Genomic DNA, 26,514 nt, shown 5'->3' on the forward strand with positions numbered 1-26,514 from the left:
TATGCATTTTGTGATGATATATTTTAAAATGACGTACCAGTGAATTGCATGGTCGTAATTGTGACACATCTCCTTGACAACCGACATCTCCCACTTTGCCGTTGATACATTCTCGGAATCTGAGTGATGATCCTCCTCCACAAGTTCTATCACATTCACCCCATGGTCCCCATATGGCCCAGAATTCACATGCCTGAAGAGATAAAAATGTACAAATTAATATGAAAAAATAAATGGTGACATGTAATTATGCAGAATGCAGGTTTGAATATTTTTATATCAGGAAATAGAACAATATCCAATGTTTGAGTTTATCGTTAGTCATGTTCCATGGCGAAAAGTTTTGTAAAATGTGAAAATACTCACATCTCCATTACAATCCTGTGATTCTTCTAGAGGACCTTGACAACCAAAGTCACCTGGTACTCCACCAATACATATTCTGTTTCTTGTAGCTATTCCTCCACCACAAGTCACAGTACATGTTCCCCATTCAAGCCATGATGCCCATGTTCCACATTCCTAATAATTTTAAAATTAAATTTACATTCAAATACAAAAATCATATTGATACAAAATATTTTTTCTCAATGTTAATAAAATATCTGTTTGCAAAGTCAAAACTCACCTGTGTGCTACAAATATTGGTTTCAAAAGTGTCTCCTTGGCAACCAGGATCGCCAGGTTCTCCATTGACACATTCACGGACACGTTCATGTATTCCTCCACCACATGACGCATCACACTCAGACCATGGCCCCCAATTGGCCCAACTTTCACAGTTCTGCAGCAATAAATAACAACAGAATATTGATTAAATGCACAAAATAAATCTTCAGTTAAATATCACTCCGTTAGAACAAATCACAGTTTTATGTTTTGTAATGAGTCAAGAAAAACATATTCACCTCTCCATTGCATGGTGCTTCTTCTACTAGTTCTCCTTCACATCCGAGCATACCTGGTTCACCACCAACACATAGTCTGTCTCTTATTCTTGTACCAAGGCCGCAAGTTACCGTACATGAGCTCCATGTCATCCAGGCTCCCCATCTCGGACAAGGCTATATTGATGATAAATATTTATAATGTAATTCCTATGGAATGTAAGCTTAGTTATATACAGGTTTACAATTTGTTATCAACTCGAATTATTGCCCTCATTTTAAATTCATCGTATTTTTTCAGTGCATTTATATATAGTTTAGCATTTGCTGAGATGTGATAATTGTGTACCTGAGCGTTGCATATAATATTATCAAATGCTTCTCCTGGGCATCCTGGATCTCCTACACTGCCACCAATACATTCTCTGTTTCTAGTTTGAAGACCAGATCCGCATGATAAGTCACATGAAGACCATTGAGACCAGAGTGACCATCTCTCACAAACCTAAAACAAAAATAATTGTTCAAAACTAATTAGTTGGAGGTCGAAAATATTTACATTTATTTAATCCGCCATAATTGTTTGTCACATCTGTTTGATTGACTCGATTTTAATTGCATTTTTGTCACATCCATTTCAATTATAGCTGCCTCGTATAAAATTCAATTCATTTATAAACATACAGTAAATCAATTTCCAATTTCAGATTAATCCAGTCTACTTACATTTCCGTTACACGGTCCTATTTCTTGCGGTCCACCAATGCATCCCCCCTGACCTGGTAATCCACCAACACATATTCTTCCTCGAGTTCTGGTTCCACCTCCACAACTTACTGTGCAAACGGCCCATTCGAGCCAAGATCCCCATGTTCCACATGGTTCCAAATTACAAACATCGAATTGCTCATCGTCACCAGGGCATCCAGGATCGCCAGGTTTGCCATTTACACATACCCTGCTTCTGGTGTATTCACCGCCGCCGCATGAGTCACTACATTCACTCCAAGGACCCCAGACTTCCCATGATTCACAAACCTAAATTCAAAAATGTGTATACGTTTTGGATCAAATATGTCAATCTAGTATTTGTTTTTTGCATGCATTTAGACTATGATTTAGCATTCCATAAAATGAGTGCAAGTATGTTTGAATAAAACTTCAAGATCAGAATAACTGCAACTACTTTTTGTATATTGCATAATATTTCGAATTATTACATTGATTTCAGTGATAAAATAATTTACATTCTGTGAAGGATGACAGTGCAGCATTTAAGTTTTGCGATTTATTGCAGTATTAAAATTTTGTCATATCAGGGTTATCACCTCGACTAGAGTCACAGTCAAACGTTTCTGGAAGTTCTGCTTATACAGCCCCAGCTAGAAGACAAAAAAACTAATAATTCTACTTACATTGCCATTGCAACGCTCTGTTTCTTGTTGTGGGCCAGTACATCCTCTGTCGCCAGGTACACCTCCAATACATATTCTGTCTCTAACTTGAACTCCTCCTCCACAGCTAACAGTGCAAGTTTCCCATTCCAGCCATGATGCCCATGACCCGCACACCTATTAAAAAAAAAAAACTCATAAAATGATCTATATCTCAAAGAAAGCACACTTCATCCTAATTTACTCATGAAAAATTAGCATTTCAAAAATTTCTTATTATACAGTAATCCTAATAAGTTGGGCAGGTCGACGGAGAGTTACCGGCAATCAAAAAAATGTTTCAATAGCAGATACTCCAAACAAAACTAGATTCCAATTTCACCAACCTCTTGATTGCAGGCTAGTGTTTGACTATCTGGTCCCTCACATCCTGGAACACCTCTATATCCATTGACACAATTTCTTGATCTTGATTGTCTTCCTCCACCACATGAAACACTGCAAGAACTCCACGATGACCAAAGTTCCCAGAATGGACAGGCATTATCCTGAAAAAAGCAATTACCGGTAGGTGAATTTTGAGGTTAGTAATGCTTATCAAAGAATGCTAATTTTTTATTTATTTATTTGCTATTTATAGCGAACTCAAATTACATACCTCACTGCCACATATTCCAGAATCTGTTGCTGATCCTTCACAGCCTGGAGATCCAGCTTCACCTCCTTGGCATCTTCTTGCTCGTGTGTGAGTTCCAACATCACACGACACACTGCATGTGCCCCATGGTCCCCAGGCAGCCCAGTTACGGCAAGACTGAAATATGATAAATAAAATTTTCAAGTCAAAATTTCGAAAATCAAAAGGCAATACATGCACAGTGCAGGTACATATAGATTGTTTTGACAAAATTTCTCACACCCTAACTCCAACGAGGATCTAGACATGTATATACTGATGTATATACCAGCTACAAGTTTTTTATATATGTTTCTGAACTATGTCCAATTCGACATAGCTACTCACTCAATACAGCCTACCATGATTCATACGGTGTTTCAATCTGAGAGTGACTTGCTACACCAAGATAACTGACTACAATAAGCTAACTACAAAATTCAATTCCACAGATGAAGGATTTTCAAAAGTACTCAATTTGTTACTCACATTAAGGTTGCAGGCAATAGATTGTTCTGATACTCCAGTACATCCATCTTGGCCAACTTCTCCATTGATACAAACTCGGATTCGTTTTTGAGCTCCGCCATCACATGGTTCACTGCACGCACCATAACCACCCCATTCACTCCAGTAAGGACAGGACTGTACAAAAGTAGAGTTTTATCATTTGAATTAGGTATTATTAAGAATAAGATGATCCTAATAAAAATTTCAGTATATACTTTTTTTCACGTACCTGTAGATTGCAGGCTTTCTCTTTGAAGACAGCGTATTCACAAACATCTTCACTGAGTTGTCTAAGACATTCTCTGAATCGTGATTGTTTTCCAACACCACAAGACTTAGAGCATTGTCCCCATGGTCCCCAATCAGAAATATCTGGGCAGGTCTGTTTAAAACAAAGTCATATGTTTGATGTAAATAATGCAGAATTGATAGCTAATGGCTCGATAAAGAATGAGTTTCTGTAATTAAGTATTCCCAAATAGTCTCAATTTTTATACATTATTTATTCTGAATAAAAACCAGAATTCATATTTTGAAAGCGGTGAATTATGCTTTCATGAGAGTAGACAAATCATTGCGATAAAGGATAAAATAAAGCTATTAAATATAGCCTTTATGTACAGCAACCAACTAATAGTATTCTTTATTTCTTCAATCAATTGCATAATGAGTAATATATGATATGATTTGGACCATGATACACGCTCAGTTTGCAATTGAGTCAAAGTAACTAAGAGTGATGCTTGAATTGTCTATCATGTTTAAAAAATCAAACAAACCTCTAAGTCTGAGCATTCTTCTTGTTCTTCAACTGGTCCAACGCAACCAATATCTCCTTGTCTTCCATGGATACAATCTCTGAATCTAATTCTAAGACCTGTATCAAAACCATTGAAACAAGAAACGCTACACGAACTCCACTTGGTCCATACTCCCCAGAATGGGCAGAACTAAAAAAGAGAGAAAAGATATTCACAATTTTGCACACAATATTGTTTACTATAACATCTTCATATATAAACGTATCGAATGGTTTGAGTTAATTTTTTTTTTTGAGAAATACATACCTTCTCAACGCAAACGTCTTCTTCAGCATTGGGGCCCGGACATCCTGGATCACCTGGTTCACCATTGTTACATATTCTGGTCCTCATTCTTGTACCGGTAGCACAAGTGACGCTACAAGTTCCCCAGGTTGACCAGCGAGTCCAGCTTGGACATTCCTAGCAAAAATTATTCAAAGTACATTATCATGAGTTATAATTCAGTGATAGCCAACCTGTTTTATTGAGAGATGAATATTTAAACTACCTGGACACTGCAAGCTTCCATGTCTTCGGTTCGGCCATCACAACCTTCATCGCCAATATTACCATTGACACATCCACGGGTTCTTGATCGAACTCCTCCATTACATGGTGCTGAACATTCACCCCATGTTCCCCATTGTTCGAATTCTGGACAGAGCTGCAAAAAAAAATAATTGTATTAATATTTATCAATTTTAAATAAAACAATGCACACAATGGTTAACCCAAAATAAATATAGACATATCGATAAAGGAGGCACCAATCGCCTGATTTGTGACGCAGAGAAAGAATGTAGCTGATGTAACAGATGAACATCAATAATTAAAATTTTCAAAGTATATTCTCTTATATAGATCAATATTCAGTTTCATACTATAGAATATGAACTAGTGACAGCTAAATATGACCCTTTTTATAACAAAAATTTAAGCATAATTTTCATGAATAATTTATGAAAGAAACTTTATAATAAAACAAGAATTCGTTACAATTTGGTAGAATAGACATAAACAATGTATAATTTTTTTTATCTATTAAAGGTAATGATGACAAATATTTTCTTTCTTTCTGGTATGAACAGTTTCAAAATATCTTATTTCTTTATTACCTGAGGATTACATCCTTCCAAATTAATAGGTTCTCCCTCGCATCCAGGATCGCCTTCTACTCCATTGATACAGATTCTGTTTTGTGTTCTTACACCTCCACCGCATGATATTGAACAAGCTGACCAATATCCAAATTCTGACCAATACGCGCAAGGCTATAAAAAAAATTAGGCAAAATACAAATTGAAAATGGCTTGTAAATTGGGGTATCATATCAAATAATTTAGAAATGTTCAAGGTACTGCCTTTCTTCTATACTTACAAAGTGACATTGTATTTAGAAAATATTATGGACTGTAATCTAAAGTTAATGATATTCGCTAAATCTGGAAAAACATTTTGTATTCAAAGTTCTTACATTGCCATTGCAATATCTTTCTTGTATGTCAGGTCCATCGCAGCCCAATTGTCCTATTTCACCATTGTTACAAACTCGTCTTCGAATTTGATTTCCACCGTTACAAAATTCAGAGCAAATTGACCAATCGCCCCATTCAGCCCATGTAGGACAGATCTATATAACGAAATGATATAAAATAGCTTGTAAAACACGAAATTGATCATATTTGTGATCATTAGCTACGGTAACTACAGTTTGCAAATTTTTTTTCTGTTGTTCCTTCTAAAATATTTCTGCTTGTTACATCAATTCTTCAGTAATTTACTCAATGGTATTGCAATGTATTTATTATTCTTACCCTATCATTACATTCTGATACTCTGCTATCTCTTCCTTCGCAGCCAGTATCACCAATTTTACCATTAACACATCTTCTGGTCTGTTGTCTGGTTCCTCCACCACATGATACAGAACAAGAACTGAATATTCCCCATTCGGACCAGAATGCACATGCCTGAGATAAAAAATATTTTGAATATCAGATTGATATATACAAATAGATTGAATGTAACAAAATTATACAACTCAAACTTGATTGTTTTCTAACAATAAAAGAAAGTGGCAGTAGAAAGACTTCTATTTCCTCATAAAATATTAGTCAACGCTTACTTATGAAATAATCTTTCAGATACCTAGATCAGATAATTTCAAAGAAATGAGCATTAAAATTCATAGTTTTTGATGTATTTTTTAAAGATGTTTATAAGAAAGACATCTGTTACTTGTCAAGGCTGAAGTTTGTGACCACTACAAAATACATATAAACTTACACCAGCAATGCAATCTTCTGTATCAGAAGCTGGTCCAAGACATCCAAGTTCACCAACCAATCCACCGATACATGTCCTTGTTCTTGTCATCGATCCGCGACCACATCCAACATTGCATGGTTCAAATTCTGACCAAGCAGACCATATAGGACAAGCCTGAAAGTAGGAGAATACAAAATCAGTGAAACACATCATTAATGATGAATGGGATTATTTTTCACATATTATACCTTAATCGGAATCATTTGCTTTCCTCGCTGAGATCGAAATCAATTTTAATAACTTGTTTAAGTTACATGGTTAACCATAACATTACTTTATAAGCTTTTTTCTCACCTGTACACTACATGCTTCGCTCTCATCCATAGATCCTTGACATCCATCTTCATAAGCTCTTCCAAATTCACATGATCTTGACCTATATCTGACTCCAGATCCACAGGTCTTGCTGCACTCTGTCCATAAGGTCCAGTCTGTCCATATTGGGCAAGGTCTCACACTGCAAGCATCTGTAAATATATTTAGACCCTGGCAGCCAGCGTCTCCGATTTCGCCACCAATACAAGTTCTCTGTCTTGTGTGTTCACCACCTCCACACGATTGCGAGCATTCTCCATAAGCCGACCATTTGCTCCAGAAGGGACAAGCCTGAAATATTTCATATAGTTTTGATGAAATTATCATAAAACAAAATACAAAATAATGGAAAATCATTGGTAAATATGGTAAATTCAGTATAAACTATACAGTATAATACGGCCAATTAGGTTATACGGTACAGTGAAACAAAATGATGACCAACCTGTCCATTGCAGAATGATTCTTCAAATGTGGGTCCAACACAACCAACATCTCCTGCTTTGCCGTTCAAACATATACGAGTGTGACTTCTCTTTCCTCCACCACATGTGACGTCACATTCAGTAAATGCAGTCCATTCAGACCAGAACGGACAATCCTGAAAATGAAATTGAACATGATATTAACATGATAATAAAAATGAATTTAATAAATTTTTATCACTACAAAAACAGATAATTACATTGAGAGGTCTTTAAATGCTTTAATGCAATAAATTTATCATGCTAAAGGTCGAACAACCTTTCTAAAATTGAACTTCGATGATAAATTGCAGTTTCGTGCTTTTCAGCAAAATGAGACCAATTAACATGTACTGAATTGCATGATCTGTACTTACAAGTTCATTACAAGATTCTGAATCAGTTGATGGTCCATCACATCCATCGTTAGTTTCATCTCCTCCAACACAGAATCTTGTACGTGTTCTTCTACCATTCTCTCCACAGGTTACTGAGCATCCTGACCAGGATGACCATTCCATCCAGTATGGACAACTCTGTTTGTTGCAAAATTGTAGGTTACGTCATGAAAATATAGGATGTAATTACTAATGATATAATATCAAATTTAAACATCTAGATTCTAGGATATCGCAGTATAATCAGTTGAGATCTGTACAATACTTACTCCCTCTATGCAAAGTTCCACTTGTGATTCTGAACCTGCACAATCGTCAGATAAAATAACTTCAGAGCCATCAGAGGTTGCTTGAACACAAGTTCTGAATCTTGTTCGATCTCCTGCTCCACATGTTGTACTGCATGATGACCAAGAAGCCCAATCGGCCCAAGAAGGACAATCCTGGAATTTATAAATTCACTCATTACCAAAATGAAATTTTTATAATGAAATAGGTCTAATTTGGCTATTTTTGAATTCAAGTTTTGTGTTCATGACTACAGAAATCAACATATTCCCAACTACAAATAGTATTAAAAGTATATCAGATGTTTGAAATTTGCTGTGTTATTCACGTAAATTCGGATTGAAAAATTTGAAATGTCGCATACACACAAAGCAATTCCACTCAATTGACTTGGAGTAGGGATGGATATATGATGTTAATCTTCATTCTGATGCATATTGTAAAATGCATATTGGACCGTAATATTGACAGCAGCTTTAAATTTTATGCCAGTTACATGAGACCTGTGAATTCAGATTCAGATATATATTTCCGTCGTGCATGTAAAATTGTACAAATAAACTGTAAAAATAAATCAATTGAGAGAAAAAAATAACGGACGTACAATAATTTGACTGCAATAGACGAGGAGCTGCAAAAAACTATAAAGTTAACGTGTCAGCGACACCTAAATCAAATGCAAATCAAGTGCAATATTATATTATCATAAACATTAAGAATAAACTGGTGCAATACTGTACCTGTGGATTACACAATTCGGATTCAGAGAGTGGTCCATCGCAGCCCAAACTTCCTGCCAATCCGTTGAGGCACACTCTTGTGTGAGTACGTGTTCCGCGACCACATGAGGTGCTACAGGTGGTCCATGTTGACCAGAATGAGAAGACAGGACAGTCCTGTGAAAAAAAAATTATTACAATATCTGTGCCAGATGAAGCTTGAAAAACAAGATTTCATTTGAAGAAAGTACATTCTTCTTTTATATCAACTTGAAATTTGTTGGAGACAGGGAGTAGATCTATGAACAATTCTTTCAATATTTACTTGGAATTTGCTTATATTACAATGTTCATAGTAGTTTGTTATGAAATTCAACTTACATCATTATTACATGAGTCAGTTTCCATAGTATCTCCGATACAACCCAAGTCACCAACGCTTCCTCCGACGCAAATACGTGTTCTGGAGGTGACTCCACCATCACAAGTTGCAGAGCATTTTGCCCATATACTCCAATTAGACCATTCTGGACATCTCTGTGTAATAATAAAATAAATAGATTGATGGAACGTTAAAAAGAATATCTAAATCAGTATTAATTCAATTCAATATTGTTTACGTTTCCATTGCAAAATTCTTCTTCTCTGAATTCTCCATTACATGCTTCTGGTCCATCTGCTCCTGTGCAAGTTCTTGTTCTTGATCTTAACCCTCCTGCACAAGATACACTACACGATGTCCAGTCTGACCACCTGCTCCATGTTGGACAGTCCTGAGATTATAAAACATTATGAGAAATTGAAAGTAGAATAAAAATAGAAGAGTTTAAATTTAAATTTGTTGATGGAGAAGCCAGTTGAAAATGTGTCCCAAAGTTGATGTTTTATTCAATTCAATATTAAAATCAACAGTTATTGTAGAACAGACTTGATTTCATAGACATACGGTGAGTAGCGAAATGAAGGAGTTCTTACCACATCTGCACATTCAATTATTTCACTTGATGATCCCAGACATCCAGGTCCACCAGCAGCTCCGTTGATGCATCTTCTGCTGCGATATTGAACTCCTCCACCGCAGGATACACTGCAGTCACCAAAGTTGCTCCATTCAGCCCAGAAGGCACATTGCTGATAATGCAAAAAGTTAGAATATCATATAATTGACAAAGATTATATATTTGATTCACACGTAAAAATTGGACATAAAGGATTGACTCGACTTAACAGTCGAATACTTCGATATTGTAACAAACTATGATATTCATGGTCATTCGTGTTATGGTGTTTGGGTTTAACTACTTTAACAAGGTTCGAGATCATGGGCTCCATTCCCATGACTAATACCTTAATGAAAGTGTTCCTTCCAAAACAGACTCTTTATACTATTTCCTTATTTTAGACAAATTCATCGATTTTCAATACAGTAAATATTTTTACTTACTCCACGAGTACATTCTTCAGTCGCAGTAGCAGATCCAATACAACCTCTAGAACCTGGTTCGCCACCGAAACAAACTCTTGATCTTGTTCTTTGACCGACTCCACAATCTACACTACATCTTGACCAAGATACCCAGTCTTGCCAGAAGGCACATGCCTAGTTCAAGATAAAAAAAAATAGATAAAATAAGTTTGTCACCATTGATTTATGACTCTCACAGGGGCCAATACAGAAGAGAAGACACAACTTTCATGATGGTTATGAGTGAACTTTTACGAAATATTTTGAGACACCTTATTCCACATACAAACATCTCTGTCCCTTATATTCAAATATGGTTTCCACAAAATTTTATCATAATAAAATGACTGTTATCATCTAACTAAAATGTCCTACAGCCTTTATGTGGCTTATGTGGCAAAACATACCTGAGAATTACAGGGTCTTTGTTGTCTAGTTGTTCCCTCGTTACATCCATCTTGGCCAGCATATCCACCAATACAGATACGAGTTCTTGTTTCAAATCCGCCATCACAATCAGCAGAGCAAACTCCCCAATCTGTCCAACTTCCCCATGCAGGACAACTCTGAATTATAAGAAAAATGTTGTTAAAAAAGATCTATAAGTGATAATTCTCATATTAATCACAATTAGTGTCCTCTCATTCCTTTCAAATATTTAGCAAACAATGTTCCAGCAGTAAATTATTGATGCTGATAAATATAAAGTTACTGTGAATATATCCACGTTGTAAGCCTGTTAATAGGATGCATGTACAATAGTAACATATTAAAAACTGCAGTCCTTAACGATGATAGCTAGTTACTACCATTACCTGCATATTGCAATCTTCTTGTTGGAAGAGCAGATCATCACACCCAATTTGTCCCTGGAATCCATTAATGCATATTCTTTCTCTTACACGGTATCCCCCACTGCATGACACACTGCACGATCTCCATGCTCCCCAACTTGAGAAGAATGGACATGCTCTCCCGTTGCAGAAGTTCTGTTGAACTGCAGCTCCTTGACATCCAAAGTCACCGATCTCTCCAGATATACATGTTCTAGATCGTCGTCTCAGTCCACCACCACATGGTTCAGAACATTCAGTATAGTTGGACCATGATGACCAAGCTGGACAAGGCTACGATGTATAAAAAAAAACTTGTTACCAGAATACTGGCAATCAATTTTAAATTTGGGCTTCGCAGATTTTGGGTTCAAACCCCATCTACATTTCCTCGTCCAATAAGTTTCAGAAATAGTAGCTACTCGATATCAGTACCTGATACAAAGCATTGTTAAAGCTTAATGTTCAGATAAAATTTGATAAAATTTGAAAGAACCATGGCTGTCTGTAGTGAGGACAATTATTTTAACATTGATCATTTTGATGACTTATCAGCAAACTAGGAAGCATAGGACTGTTTCGAATCAATCAGTCTTGATAGCTTATTGTCTAAATTTCAAAATACAAACAATTCTTACTTGATTGTTGCAAGATGCAGACATTGAGTCAGCGCCTTCACATCCTTCCTCGCCAGCAATTCCGTTCATGCAACCTCGTCTACGAGTTCTAGATCCACTGCCACATGATGCAGAACAAGAAGTCCATGGTGCCCAATCGTTCCAAGAAGCACATTGCTAAAGTATTGATAATATTTATAAATTCAACTTATCGGAGTCCAATAGCATGGGATGTTACATACGATACTCAACTCCCAAATTTCAACCACACAATGAGCACAAATGACATAGTGTAATAATGATATTTTGTGTCAACCATATATTTTCATAAACAAATATGTCACACATACTACAGAAATTAAAATACACAAGAATTTCTGTATCTGTGTCATTCTACATAAAGAAGCCTATTGATTTAGTTAGTTATCTCACCACTTAAAACAGACCAGGTTATAAATATTTACTTACACCAACAAAGCAAGACTCTGTCACGTCTGCTTCACCTTCACATATACCAAAAACTCCTTCAATGCAAGTTCTGGATCTTGATCTAGTTCCTCGTCCACATTCTACATCACAGATTGACCAAGAATTCCATGCAGACCAGTGAGTACATTCCTGAAAAAAAATTAGATTAAGGAAACATAACTTAACACGATCCCCAATATCGGATTCAGTACACATCGAACTTAAGCGTGTCCTGCTATTTTTTATTTGATAATTTACTCAACAGTAACATTTCAAATTTTAGAAAAAATGCACTTATACTTACGCCTTCATTGCATCCTCTGCTCTGTCTTCTTCGTCCACGACATCCAATATCACCGACAGTGCCACCAATACAAGTTCGTGATCTGGTTTGTGATCCTCCATCACATTGAGCGTCACAGTCTGACCATTCAGACCAATCTGACCATCTTGCACATGGCTATGATATAAGAGTGAATATTATACATTTATTGTGAAAATATTTATAATGAAATTATTTCTGGAATAATTTGGTCTAGTTTTTCAAACATGAACGGCTCATGATTAGTTTATCCGGACACTTCATCTCAACTCTTTCCAAGCATCCAAGTGCATGTATCATTATTACAAAGTCAAAAAGCTAACCAAAAGTGATTGAATAGCCAATAGGCAATGATTCTACTTCTAAATTTAATAACAATTATTAATGCTTGGCATTAAACTTTCAGGCATGAGTCATATTTCCTTTAACACTGACATATTTATATTCTAAAAACCACTAACCAAGCTATTGCAAGGTTGTTGTTGAGTAGCACTTTCTGAACCACATGCTGATGTGTCACCACCAGAGTTGAAGCATATTCTAGATCTTGTTGAAATTCCTCCATCACATCGTTCTGAACATCTTGACCATCTGCCCCATGATGACCATGAAGCACATGCCTAGAAAACAGAGATAAAGATATTGTGGTAGATATAACAGCGATGTATGCAAAACTGCAATTGAAACATTTGTCTATGTGATCTCATATAGTTGTACATGAATGATGCAAAATGTGAGTAACATCATACCCTGATGAAGCATTCCATTTCTTCGGAGGTGTCGCCAGAACAGCCAAATGGTCCACTACAGGTACGTGTGCGCATAGTTATTCCTAATCCACATGGTTCAGAACAACTTCCCCATGATGACCATCCACTCCATGACGGACATGCCTGCAAAAAATTTACAATATAAATTGTTTAACATGTAAATAAGATAATAATTCAATACGTTTAATTGCATTGTAGAATTATCATTTACCATAGGATTTTCAGACAAATGCACAAACTTAAGGCAGATGTGGCCGTTTTGAGTAATATATTTGTAATTCAAATGAAATATAGCATTTAGATATTAAAAAATAGAATTCAAGCTATTCATAAACTTTTTTCTTAAAATAATTACCTCGTCATTGCAGACTTCAGATTGCTCTCTTCGTCCGACACAACCACCTTGTCCAACATACCCATTCACACAGTTCCTATTTCTCTTGCGAAGTCCACCATTGCATGGTGCATTACAATCTGACCAGTCAGACCAATTGGACCAGAATGGACAATCCTGCCACAGAAAATAAAAAAATAAATAAATATTCTTACCCTCAAACAAGAGAAATATATTAACAATGTTATGAGTGAACAGAGAACAAACTAAAAAGCAACTGAAGCTACTTTGCTTTGTGACAATGTATCAAACAAATATCAATACTCACTCCAGCGGTGCAAGCATCAGTTTCTTGACTGTCTCCAGGGCATGTTCGTCCCTGATCAACATCTTCATTCAAGCAAATTCTTTCTCTAGTGTATGTGCCTACACCACAAGATACACTGCATCTGCTCCATAAGGTCCATGTTGCCCAGTGTGCGCATTGCTGTAGTAAAAAAATATTATAATATAATACAAAATGTATAACTAAATGATGTGCAAGCTGGAGTAGTTGCTACTAAATTTCCTAATTTCCTAAATTTTCTAATATACAATGACAGATTGTAAAACATACAGAAAAAAAATAATAAAGGGATACTATGTGGATCTATGATAAAAAAGAAATGGAATATAAACTCACATCAATGTTGCAATTTTGTATTTCGTAGTAGTCACCGTCGCATCCAGCATCACCAGGAAGACCAAAACTGCATGTCCTGAACCTCTGTGTTCGTCCACCTCCACACGATCTACTGCATGTTGACCATGCTGACCATTCTTCCCAGATTGGACATTGCTAAAATCGCAGAAAAACAAATTAAAATATAAAATGATATTCTAGAAAGCCTTCTGGCTCCTTCTTCCATCTTTGAGTACTGAAAATTCGAAATTCCCAGTTTTTCTAGCCACAATAATCATGGCAACAACAACAACAAAAAGAACAAGGTTTATTTAGCAACTATCCATAGGTCCACTTTGTGCCTGTACCACTTTGTACAAAAATGAAAGCTATATATTTACCATTAAGTTACAGTCTGTAGTTTGCGTTGTGGTTCCTTCACATGAAAGTGTGTCGTCACCTTCGTTGACACACACTCTTGTCCTTGAGTAACTTCCTCCACCACAAGTACGATCACATTGACTCCAAGCTCCCCATTGGGACATAAATGGACACGCCTAAATGAAATAAGCATGTTGAAATTATAATTCAGACTACATGTTAAATGCAGTAATATTGTGCTTGGAAAAATGTAAAAGATAAAAAAGCATATAATAAAACATAAATTATTAAATGACCCTTCACACTGCCAGTAATTCACACTCTTTACTCTACCTCGCTATCTACCATAGTTTTGGATAGATATTACACATCTGTCGAATTAGATTTATTTTGTGTATGCCAAATCATATTGATTATCAAATTATGTGTGTGTAAATATTCTTAACTTTATATCATGAACATCCATGATTACATTGGGCCATATTTGAGCTAAGAGTTAAACATTGAACCAAGGTTTAAATTACAAAATCAAAATTGTTGTCAGAATTGTGCATGTGTTTTTTGTTTACAAAAATGTCGTCCGATAATTTTAAAACACATTTACTGAAGATAAAAATAGAAACACTTTCATTTAGAGTAGTAGAATAAAATCCCAATTTATTTTAAAAAGGAGATATATAAAATATACTTACTCTATTGTTACACATTTCCCTTTCATTGGAAATTCCGAAGCATCCAATATCACCAGGTAGTCCGTTTTCACAGAATCTTGATCGTGTTCTCACTCCACCACCACACGGCAAGCTACATCTGTTCCAATTGTTCCATTCAGTCCAGAATGGACACAGCTGATTAGAAAGTTAAGATGATTATATAGGTTCAATAAAAAGTGAAATTGGGAAGATCACAGTGTCATTAAAATACATATCCAAAAAGTGACCTAGTGACAAATAATTAAAGCCAAACTTAATGTAAACAAACCTCATTTTCGTTACATGCTCCAGATTCCGAATCACTGCCTTCACATCCTTCTTCTCCCACATCACCGTTGACGCAACGACGAATTCTGGTTCTTTCGCCTGCAGCACATGTGGTACTGCAGTCTGTCCAGCTAGTCCATTCATCCCAGTATGGACAAAGCTTCAGAAGAAAGAGTAACATGCATATAAATTTCGGAACAAAAAGAAAAGTGCCATTAAAAGTATATATTTATTCTACAGCAATGATTTGGAACATAAAGGACATTGTTTCATTTTTGGTCTACTTATCTAATTCACAAATATATTAAATTTGAAGTACTTACTCCTTCAATACAACTTCTTGAGTCATAGAATTCTCCTGGGCAAAGGAATTCACCGTCAGCATCTCTGTCACATGTTCGTGATCTTACGCGATTTCCTCTCCCACATGTGACGTCACAGTCTGTCCAGGAGCTCCATAAAGTCCAAGTGACACAGTCCTGAAATTTCATATTACAACATTAAATATCAATGAATAATTACACGTTCAAAAATTTTAATAGGAATATCAAAAAAATAGCTAACCTGGTTGTTACAAATCTGAGAGTCTTCAGATGGACCATCACAGTATACAGCACTGAGGCCTTCAACAACACAAGATCTGAACCTGTTACGCACTCCACCTCCACATGGGCTAGAACATTCAGACCATGCATTCCAGGCATTCCATATGGGACAGGCCTACAAAAAAAATTATTTCATTGTTTAGAAGTTGAGAAAAAAAGTATAAGATATATTTTGTATATATTCGGTATCACATACCATGCATGCATCGTACTAATAGATAAATACATTTGTCAAGTTAAATACGAATGTTGTTCAATACAATTGATTTTTGAAATTTATTTTGCCCAAACTCATGTTGAAACTGTCTGTATGGAAAGTTTAATACACATACCTGTTCATTGCATGCTTCTTCTCTTGTCAGCAATCCAAAGCAACCATCTTCTCCTTCTTCACCATTGATACAGAATCTGGTTGAAACTCGGAATCCTCCGCCACATCTTGCACTACATTGACCCCATCTTGACCAAGCAGACAGGTATGGGCATGCCTGAATTAGAATATGTTTAAATTAGTTAATACTAATATCATTCAGGAAAATATTACACATAGTGGACAAATTTATTCAAACTTATTAAAGGCAGGTATACTGCAAAAACTTAGAAAAAAATTGGTATCATCAATATCACAAATTTTAAACTTACTCCGCCATTGCAATATTGTTCATCAATGCCAGATCCTCGACATAGATCATTTCCAGCAGAGTCAAATGTCAAACACGATCGAGATCTGAGTGCGATACCTCCACCACAAGAAACTGTGCATGAAGCCCATTCAGTCCATTGTGACCAGATAGGACAACCCTGAAATTGAAATTAGTACATAATTATCAAGCTATCATATGAATGATAACATAACAATTTATTGAAAATTATATGAAAAAGTTATACTTTACATATCAGTCTTACATTCTGAGATCAACTCATGATTCGAGTCGAACTCAATTTCAAACTGCACTTACATCATTGTTGCAAGTCTGTGTTTCAGTAGATGATTCCAAACATCCATCATCTCCTTCATCACCGTTGACACATTTTCTGAATCTTTGTCTTGTGCCTCCATCACATGATTGAGTACACTCAGACCATGTTCCCCACTCAGCGTAGAACGGGCAAAACTGAAAATCCAAAATTTATTTATATAATGGTTCTACTGATGTTATTATCAATAGTTAAGGGAAACGATCTGAACAATTCTTGGTGGATGAAACTGAAGAAAAATTGACTAATGCTACTACAGCTAAAATGATATTCAGATAAACTACTGTTTTTTTTATATTAAAGTTGAGTATGTAGCCTGAGAAATCACATGAAATTACAAGCTAGCCTGCTCCAGTCAAAAGATGAATCTGATCAAAAAAATTAAATTGAACCTACCCCTTCAACACATGTTGCCATATCAATAGGACTTCCTGGACAATAAGATTCAGTAAAATCATCTTCATCGAGAATGTTGAGACATATACGTTCTCTTGATCTGGAACCCTGTCCACAGCTGGCACTACAGAAACTCCAACTTCCCCATGTTGACCAACTTGGGCAAGGGCGCTGAATAAAATAAAGTAAAAGTATTATGAAATGATTCAACATGGAAACCTTATATTTATCATATTATTCATGTTTAAAAGTCAACTATCAAGAATATTTACTATACTATTATGACCGGCCTGTTGAGTAATTCAACCTGGCCCGCCCGATGCGGCCACAAACAAAGTAAAACCAAATTTTGATGTTTCGGCTAAAAAATAGCTCAAGGAATTTGTTGAGATTGTAATTAAATTTTTTTTTTAGCGCGAGGCTTATTGTTTTCCACTTTCGTTTTTGTACACTGTGAATATTGTTCATAAAATGTTTATTTTTTTTGTCAAACATACATGGTTCAAAAACCTTGTTCACCCCTGGTCTAGAACCTAAATTGTAAATTACTCACATCTTCATTACAAGTTTGATAATCAACTAATCCACCCTCAGTGCAACCACGATCTCCTACAGCACCATTCCGACAAATTCTCTGCCTAGTTCGACGTCCACTTCCACAGTCTGCTGAGCACTCGCTCCAATTTTCCCATAATGACCACGATGGACATGGCTGAAAAGTATAACGAATGAAATTTGAAAAGATATTTCATTTTACTTTTAGATTTAAACATTGTGTAAAAGAAATGTGCAATTCGAAAGAGATAGAAAACATTGTGTTTGGCATTGGTGAAATGAGGCTTTCCTTATACTACATCCATTGCATAAAATTTACTTACCAATATATTACAATCTATAGACATGGAAGAAGGTCCTTCACATCCAAAAGCACCTGCAATACCTCCAACACATGTTCTTCTTCTGATACGTTGTGATCCGCCGCAGGTAACAGGACATTCTGGATATTGTCCCCATGGTGTCCAGCTGGCACATGGCTATGATAAACAAAATTTTAGTCATTGGACAATTTGTAACTATTGCTGTAGATATGTTTAAATAATAATGAAATTTTCACAAGTACTTTAAGGAAACATTACATCAAACACCCTTCCACTGCTTCTGCGTGTATGACACAGGCGTGTATTATCACCATGCTCACAAGATTAAAGCCCCGTTTTAATGTATTGCAGTCAATTTATTTCGCATGTTCAAACTTCATTTCAAGTTTTGGCAATTTCCTTGGGTCTTCATCCTATTTGTTGTCAATATTTTGACGAGTTTAAAATAATTAGCTAGCTACAAAACACTTACTGGCAAGTCACAGAGAGCTGAATCAGTTGATGATCCGAAACAACCATCACTTCCTGGTTCACCATTGATACACATGCGTCTTCTGGAGCGTTCACCACCTCCGCAGGTAACGTTGCAAGCACCGTATCCACTCCATACAGACCAGAATGGACAACCCTGAATATCAAAATAACATAAAGTTGAATTATAATAAATTATGTATGATAAGTTATTGGTAAACATCGATTTTAGCTGAAGTTTTAGAATACCGGTACCTACTGTCTCATTTGTTAAACCCAATACATTGGTTAGTATTTGGTACACAGTAAATAGAATATAAAATTGTAATGTAAAACTCACATTTAGGTTACATGCTCTTTGTTGAATTGTGGATCCTAGACAGCCTGAAACTCCTGGATCTCCACCACTACATTGTCTAGTTCGGACATGGATACCACCGTTACAAGACACACTGCATGCCGACCATTCTGTCCATGATGTCCATGTTGGACAAAGCTGAAAGTGACGCATAAAATGAATTCCATTATTCTATAAATATTCTATTTTTATTCCAATATGAATAGTCAAAATGTTCTTAACTATTACTCATTACAGCCCCTTTAACCTCATTTTCCAAAACTTTCACATTGTCTACATATTGAAAATAATCATTTTCCCAATATTTGGTATTGACAGCATATTCACAATACTGATTATTAGATATTGTCCAGATTTATATATCTGATTGAAAACTGTTTCTATTTACTTGGCTTCAAATATTTAACATGCATATTCAATTTTCTACTATATGAATCGAATATAACATCTTACATCTTCGCTGCAACTTTCAGTTGACGTAGGACGTCCAGGGCAACCCACTCCTGGTAAGCCATTAATACATGTTCTGTATCGTATCCTTTGGCCACCATCGCATGTTGCACTGCAGGTACCAAAATCAGACCATTCAGACCATCTTGGACAGAGCTATAAAAGTGAATAATCTTGTGATAAAAAGATGACAACAAACATAATTTGGAAAATAGGTGGAAATTTATTTGTGAACATACAGTTATTTAATAACAAGGTTGGTTGACATTTCCAACATTGGAATTTGTGTGAAATTAGTTTTATTTTGTACCAATATGTACTTAGTCTGATTTTTGCGATGGCAATTGATATAAAAAATTTGGTGAAACAATTTTGTAGCTTTTTTGGGGAATGTGTCGACTGTCGAGAAATTCATATGAGTAGCTGGCGTCAGCAAAATATTACTGTTGTTAAAAAAACTCTGTGTTTTCCCATATCACGCAATATATATCTCAATTTATATCAATGGATACTTATACAGGCCTTGTTCAGAGAAAGATGTTTGAAAAAGCAGCCAGAGACTTGTAGTGCATTTTGGAAGTCTGGGACGCCTGTCTACGACTTTCAGTCAATATGAAGTAAAAGCAAACCTGTTGGTTACAGAGTTCTCCCATAGTGTCAATTCCTCTACAGCCATCAGGTGCTTCTTCACCATCGGCCATACATACTCTTGATCTTGATCTAACTCCACCACCACATTCATTACTGCAGAGACCCCATGGGGTCCAACTGGTCCATGTTGGGCAGCCCTGAATTAAATACATGAATAAATATTAATTATGTTGCATATGCATCAATAAATCATGAAATGTTGGAGTAGTATGAATATGAAATTAAAAATATCTTGCAGCCAAGCTACCGAAAGCGAAGTCTGGAGAGTGATTGCGTACTTGCTGGATATTTTGATTCTAATTTAATTATCATTCATTCGCTAGATTTTCAATCATATCTATGTCTTAGCAAGATGGTGATTGGGGATTCGATTTTAAATTTAATCTGTTTTAGAAACCTAAAATCTTTTTTGAAGATATTGTTACTAGAGTTACTAAAACTTCAAGAAAAATGAAAAACAGTACCATGAATACAAAATGTCCCATTACTTACATTGAATGCACAATCTTCAAAATCTGCGTCCGGTCCATCACATCCTGGTTCGCCCAAGACTCCATTAACACAAACTCTATCTCGTCGCCTGGTACCCGAACCGCAAGTTACATCACAGTCACTCCAGTTTGTCCATTCGGTCAAGTATGGACAGTTCTGAAATTAAATAGGAATATATCGTTAAATAATTATAAAGCAGTTAGAAAAGTGACTCATTTCTTTATTGTTCGATGCATAAAACGTAGATAATTGAAAAGTTGAATATTGATCTGTATTGCTTTTAGATCAAAACAATTAGCTTCAAAAATAACACACAAATTTGCTTAAAGGATGATATCTCTATGTTATACTATTATTATTTGAGAGTTATAAAGAAAATAAATATGAAACTCTTTGCTTACTCCTTCTATGCACATGACTTCCTCGCTAGCAGGGCCTTCGCACATGAAATCACCATTGTCCATTCGTGAACAAATTCGGGATCTTGTTCTTGTGCCTTTACCACACGAGGCCGAGCAAGAGCTCCATATTCCCCATTGCAACCAAACGGCACAATCATCAGAATTACATTCTTGCGTTCTCTGTCTGGCGCCACGGCAGTCAACTCCGACACGACCATTAATACATTCTCTTGTTTGGGCTTGAGATCCACCGCCACATGTGCGAGTACATTCGCTCCATGATTCCCAGAGACTCCAGCCTGGACAAGCCTGAAAAATTAATTGCAATTCAATACAATATTTTACAATGAGTTTTACTTTTTCATATCTCTTTGTGCTCTACAACAAATCGGCTTGCAGATTCAATTTACTGACGACGATTGTGTACATGCGGATTGATGGGATTCCCATGGACACAGTATGGTTCACGTAACTGCTTGTCGATTACTCCACCATCTTAATCCTACATATCTGAGAGGACTACTTGAATTATAACATATCTGACCTGGACGAAAACGCAAAGCCTCAAGGCCTGCTGTCATAACAGTTATGATTGAGCCATCTTCCTGACTTTCCTACCCTCCAAGATTTTTTCAATTTCGATAGGCATTGCAAACTTATTGAAATAATAATTATTAACTTACATCAGAATTGCATGGTATTATCTCGTCGGTGTCGCCATCACAGTTGAATTCTCCCTGTAAAGAGTTGAGGCAAACTCTTGTTCGTGTTGCAATACCGCCACCGCAGGATGAAGAACATTCTGACCATGACTGCCAAGATGCCCAAGATGGACAGATCTACAATTGAAAAAATAGAATACAAATTTTATATGACAAATATGATAAAATATTACCAAAAAAATAATTTTTAAATGGGAAAATATTCAGAAAAACAAAGTTGGCAACGATGTACACATTGCACGGAATTTATCCATGACTGTTTTGATCATAAAAATCCATTAAAAATACTTTTGTAATAATATGAGTTCACTAATTACAGTTGCCAATTAAATTATGTTAAATTTTCATCCCCGATATGACACTGTTGCTGAATAAAATACATAGCGTTACGATTGTAGTGGACTTGTATTGATGTGACTTGAACACTGGCAATAACAATAGCAAGATTATTCGATAGACAAAGAAAAAATTCTTACCCTTGGGTTGCATGATTGTTCAATAGTGTCTGGTCCAAGACAGTAGTCAGCGTCTCCGGCGCATACTCGTACTCTTGTTCTGATGCCGCCTCCACATCGTACACTGCATCCAGACCAAGATTCCCATTCGGTCCATCCAGGACATGGCTATTGGAAAAAACGAAAATATTTGAAGTGATAAATTTGTAATATGCTTTATTGATATTCCTTTGAAATACCCAACGACTATACAAATTGCAAATCTGAAGTTGGTAGCTAAAATTAATAGCACTTAGATATGGAGGGATATCTTTCATTTAGATTTTATGACATGGATTTTTTATATATATTGTATTAGAGATGCTTCGACTCAGCCTTCTTACCTCAACGTTACAAATTTCACTTTGCATAACTCTGCCTTCACAACCAACTTCACCAGGTTTGCCATTAGCACAAGTTCTTCTTCTTTCTCTTGAGCCTCCACCACATCGTCTATCACATACAGACCATTCAGTCCATTCTCTCCATTGCGGGCAAGACTTTTGAACAAATTTTGTTAGTATCAGTATCAAGTTGTTAACATAAGTTAAATATCTTAATCCATATTTGAGAAAATTTGATAAAAATCACGCGCTTCCACTCAGATGTAAAGAAGACACATCTGTGTGAAAAGTTTCATGTGGTCAACCTCCAGAATGCCTTTAATTGATAACACTTATGAAGGTATAAATAATTGGTTCGAAAGTTTCCAATTCCGTGATATATTTAATTTTAAAAATACAAATTTTGTATACCTGTTCGTTGCAATCTCCGAAGTCAAATTCCTCGTCAATACATCCTACATTGCCAAAATCACCATTGACGCATTTTCTGCTTCTCTGGTGAACTCCACCACCACAGGTGACTGAGCAAGCGCCATAGGCAGACCAGGCCGATATGTATGGACATGACTGAAATTGTTATAACAACACACCGATAAGTTAGGACAGATAATAACTTCAGTTTAAAATTCTAACAAGCAGAGATTAATAAGGTGTTATTCAGGTTGCAAGTCAGGACAGGGCAAATAACCTATAAAATAGGCCAGCACAATAGTCAGATCAGACCGATATGTATGGACAAGACTTGATATGATATACCAACATTCCAATAAGTTAGAACGAATACCATCAGTTTAAAATTTAGTAGAGTAGTAGAAATTTATAAAGTTTTCATTCGGTTGCAAGTCTTAAAACATCAAAGTAAGTGCCCTATAAAATGATATTGTCTAATATAGACTAATAATGGCTTTGGGAATACTTATTATTTCCGAATTATTTACGAAATTAAAACATAGGAAAAAACTACTTACATGACCATTACAGTATTGTTCTTCAGAATTTGATCCCCCGCAACCAAAATCGCCGGGATCCCCATTTATACAAACTCTTGTGTGACGGCGGATTCCCCCACCACAACTGACTGAGCATGCAGTAAATTCGCCCCATTGAGCCCAGAATGGACAGTCCTGGAGTAAACAAAAACATTCATATTGTTTGATAAATACAACACGGACTATAAATGGATTTCTCAAAACAATCTAGTCTACATATTATTAAACTGAAAATGTTTTTTTTTGCCGTGAAAAGATTAAATTATGAAAGAAAATTTATTATTTTATAACAGTTTTTGAAATAATTTAGTTTACCTCAATATTACAAATATCTGTTTCTTGGAAATCTCCTGTGCAGCCTTCTTCTCCAGCAACACCATTAATACATCTTCTAGATCTTGTACGTTCTCCTCCACCACAGGTCTCACTACAACCAGACCAAGTTCTCCAGTTGCTCCAGAACGGGCAGTTCTGAAAGTAAGCAAAGAAAATGCTATATATATATATATATTTATATATATATATAGTAACGAGAATAAAACGACTAAATCCTATTTTTATATCCCAATAGACTTCCAAGATTTAATGACATTTATTCGAGAGTAAACTTTTCATGGCCAAAAAAATGTGATGCAATGATTTGAATTGGAGAAAAAAGACTTACTCCTCTGGTACAAGAGTCTTCTTGCTCACTATCTCCCTTGCAGCCAGGTTCGCCAATTTCACCATTTGCACAAGATCTGAATCGAGTGCGAACACCTTGTCCACAATCAACGCTACATTCACTCCATTGTGACCAAATGTTCCAGAATACGCATTGCTGTATTAAAAAAAATATAATATTTAGATTAGAGATTAAATGAAGGAAAAGTGTTTGCTATAAAACTTGAAATACGGGTCACATTTGAGTTTAAACAGGCAACCATATTACATTGTGGCTATAAGATTCAAATAGAAATGAAAAACAATAGAGATACGACTGATATTAGGCCAGGTTTATTACAAGAAAAACATTTCTTACTTGACTGTTACAATCGCTATCTTGTCGTCTGGCACCCTCACAACCAACATCTCCCGCATGTCCGTCGTTACAGAACCGTTCTCTGTATCGGAATCCGGAACCGCACGACACACTACAGATAGACCATTCCTCCCATAATGACCAAGATGGGCATGGCTGTAAAAATTGCAAACATATAAATATGTACAACCTACACATAGTTTTGTTGGGTTAAGCCACAAAAAAACAAACCTGAAGGAATTTGTTTTAAGGTATAGGTAATATAGGTATTTCTGATTAGCCAACACTCTTTGATTATCAGCCAAGGATTATGTTATCCATCAGGTTTAAAAAGGCGAGTTCAAAATTTCAACCAATTTTGAAAATATATATTTATTATGAAAGTTTAAAATGCAGAACTGCCAAGCAGCGTTGTATCGAACTGTATTGTAATTAAGTTCAGTTGAAATTATTGCCAAAAAAGCAATATCTGTGCGCCTATTTATAGTTATATGAGTTACTTACATGGACATTGCAGTCGATAGATACTCGTGGATCACCAGAACAGAATCCTTCAAGTCCGAGTGGAGAAATACATCTTCTAGTTTTGGTTTGTCTTCCTACACCACATGTCGCTGAGCAATCACCAAACGGTCCCCAGGATGACCAATATGAGCATGCCTGTAAGAGTTTGAATGTTTTTGTAAAAAACACATAAAAACCCTATAACAATTCGTACAATAATTTTACATTTGCCATTCAATAATTCCCTTTTAAATATAATTTTTTACCTGTCCATTACAGAAATCTTCTTCTCTAGGTTCTCCTTCACAACCAACCATGCCTGGTATTCCACCTATGCAAATTCGTTCTCTGGAGCGGAGTCCACCACCACATGTTGTAGAACAATCTGTCCATTCAGTCCAGTCTTGCCATTCTGGACATGGCTGAAATGCATTAAAAAACATAAGCTGGATTGCAATAACACGTAATATAGTTTTCACATATAAATATACTTTGAAGATTGAATTTTACTCCAAAATGATGAACCTTTAGCCAATCCCTCACACACATGTTTCAGAGATCCATTAAAGCAAACACTTATTGGAATTGTGAATACGGACCATTTATCTTAGAATAAACTTACGTTGGAGTTGCAGTTCTGTCTATCGACATTTGGTCCAACACATCTGGTGAGTCCTGTGCCAATACAATTTCTAGTCCTTTCTCTTACACCTCCGCCGCAAGTTTGACTGCATGCACGCCAGACACTCCATTCATCATAGTAAGAACAGAACTATGATTGGAAATAATAAGAATTTTTTTTTTAAATTTAAGCAATCAGTAAATAATAAAATATGATTATATGCATCATAGAAGCAACATCATAGTTAACCAATAACCACATACGAAATTCTGTTTTGACACAGTTGAGTCTAGAATATTGAAAAAATAAATTTCTTACTCCTGTGACGCATGATTCGATTTGTTCTGTATCTCCTCTACAACCCAATGTACCAGCATCACCTCCATCACATGCTCTGAATCTACTTCTTAAACCACGGCCACATGATACACTGCAACTGCCCCAACTTGTCCAATTATCCCATTTTGGACAGGGCTGTTAAAGATTGAGGAATTTTTTTTATTTCACAAAATCCTGGCGGTGATA

The 26,514-nt window shown here is 35.9% G+C and overlaps 1 protein-coding gene across 2 annotated transcripts in view; it reads right to left on the bottom strand.

The window, feature by feature from the left end:
• The window catches only part of LOC120335429 (uncharacterized), a 73,110-nt gene that overhangs the window by 8,164 nt on the left and 38,432 nt on the right, over positions 1-26,514 (bottom strand). For both annotated transcript variants that reach the window (XM_078109643.1, XM_078109644.1), the window contains 66 exons: positions 26,308-26,463; positions 25,990-26,139; positions 25,634-25,789; positions 25,368-25,523; positions 24,864-25,019; positions 24,507-24,662; positions 24,158-24,313; positions 23,822-23,977; positions 23,265-23,420; positions 22,854-23,009; positions 22,492-22,638; positions 21,977-22,132; positions 21,294-21,602; positions 20,893-21,048; positions 20,379-20,537; positions 19,753-19,905; positions 19,282-19,437; positions 18,943-19,098; positions 18,471-18,626; positions 18,146-18,304; positions 17,593-17,763; positions 17,178-17,333; positions 16,861-17,019; positions 16,551-16,706; positions 16,178-16,333; positions 15,937-16,092; positions 15,615-15,773; positions 15,326-15,481; positions 14,654-14,809; positions 14,274-14,429; positions 13,920-14,078; positions 13,613-13,768; positions 13,237-13,380; positions 12,949-13,107; positions 12,470-12,625; positions 12,166-12,315; positions 11,719-11,874; positions 11,063-11,374; positions 10,655-10,813; positions 10,227-10,382; positions 9,758-9,913; positions 9,403-9,555; positions 9,164-9,319; positions 8,804-8,959; positions 8,045-8,218; positions 7,755-7,913; positions 7,359-7,514; positions 6,893-7,204; positions 6,557-6,712; positions 6,085-6,240; positions 5,745-5,900; positions 5,386-5,541; positions 4,779-4,934; positions 4,535-4,690; positions 4,247-4,417; positions 3,697-3,849; positions 3,447-3,602; positions 2,940-3,095; positions 2,668-2,829; positions 2,303-2,458; positions 1,614-1,925; positions 1,237-1,392; positions 909-1,064; positions 629-784; positions 367-522; positions 38-193 (listed from right to left, as the gene is read on the bottom strand). In XM_078109643.1, coding sequence (XP_077965769.1) covers positions 38-193; positions 367-522; positions 629-784; positions 909-1,064; positions 1,237-1,392; positions 1,614-1,925; positions 2,303-2,458; positions 2,668-2,829; positions 2,940-3,095; positions 3,447-3,602; positions 3,697-3,849; positions 4,247-4,417; positions 4,535-4,690; positions 4,779-4,934; positions 5,386-5,541; positions 5,745-5,900; positions 6,085-6,240; positions 6,557-6,712; positions 6,893-7,204; positions 7,359-7,514; positions 7,755-7,913; positions 8,045-8,218; positions 8,804-8,959; positions 9,164-9,319; positions 9,403-9,555; positions 9,758-9,913; positions 10,227-10,382; positions 10,655-10,813; positions 11,063-11,374; positions 11,719-11,874; positions 12,166-12,315; positions 12,470-12,625; positions 12,949-13,107; positions 13,237-13,380; positions 13,613-13,768; positions 13,920-14,078; positions 14,274-14,429; positions 14,654-14,809; positions 15,326-15,481; positions 15,615-15,773; positions 15,937-16,092; positions 16,178-16,333; positions 16,551-16,706; positions 16,861-17,019; positions 17,178-17,333; positions 17,593-17,763; positions 18,146-18,304; positions 18,471-18,626; positions 18,943-19,098; positions 19,282-19,437; positions 19,753-19,905; positions 20,379-20,537; positions 20,893-21,048; positions 21,294-21,602; positions 21,977-22,132; positions 22,492-22,638; positions 22,854-23,009; positions 23,265-23,420; positions 23,822-23,977; positions 24,158-24,313; positions 24,507-24,662; positions 24,864-25,019; positions 25,368-25,523; positions 25,634-25,789; positions 25,990-26,139; positions 26,308-26,463 — 10,953 coding nt within the window. The remainder of the gene's footprint in view (positions 1-37; positions 194-366; positions 523-628; positions 785-908; positions 1,065-1,236; positions 1,393-1,613; positions 1,926-2,302; positions 2,459-2,667; positions 2,830-2,939; positions 3,096-3,446; positions 3,603-3,696; positions 3,850-4,246; positions 4,418-4,534; positions 4,691-4,778; positions 4,935-5,385; positions 5,542-5,744; positions 5,901-6,084; positions 6,241-6,556; positions 6,713-6,892; positions 7,205-7,358; positions 7,515-7,754; positions 7,914-8,044; positions 8,219-8,803; positions 8,960-9,163; positions 9,320-9,402; positions 9,556-9,757; positions 9,914-10,226; positions 10,383-10,654; positions 10,814-11,062; positions 11,375-11,718; positions 11,875-12,165; positions 12,316-12,469; positions 12,626-12,948; positions 13,108-13,236; positions 13,381-13,612; positions 13,769-13,919; positions 14,079-14,273; positions 14,430-14,653; positions 14,810-15,325; positions 15,482-15,614; positions 15,774-15,936; positions 16,093-16,177; positions 16,334-16,550; positions 16,707-16,860; positions 17,020-17,177; positions 17,334-17,592; positions 17,764-18,145; positions 18,305-18,470; positions 18,627-18,942; positions 19,099-19,281; positions 19,438-19,752; positions 19,906-20,378; positions 20,538-20,892; positions 21,049-21,293; positions 21,603-21,976; positions 22,133-22,491; positions 22,639-22,853; positions 23,010-23,264; positions 23,421-23,821; positions 23,978-24,157; positions 24,314-24,506; positions 24,663-24,863; positions 25,020-25,367; positions 25,524-25,633; positions 25,790-25,989; positions 26,140-26,307; positions 26,464-26,514) is intronic.

Source organism: Styela clava, chromosome 2, assembly GCF_964204865.1.
Source record: "Styela clava chromosome 2, kaStyClav1.hap1.2, whole genome shotgun sequence".
In the NCBI taxonomy this organism is placed as follows: domain Eukaryota; kingdom Metazoa; phylum Chordata; class Ascidiacea; order Stolidobranchia; family Styelidae; genus Styela; species Styela clava.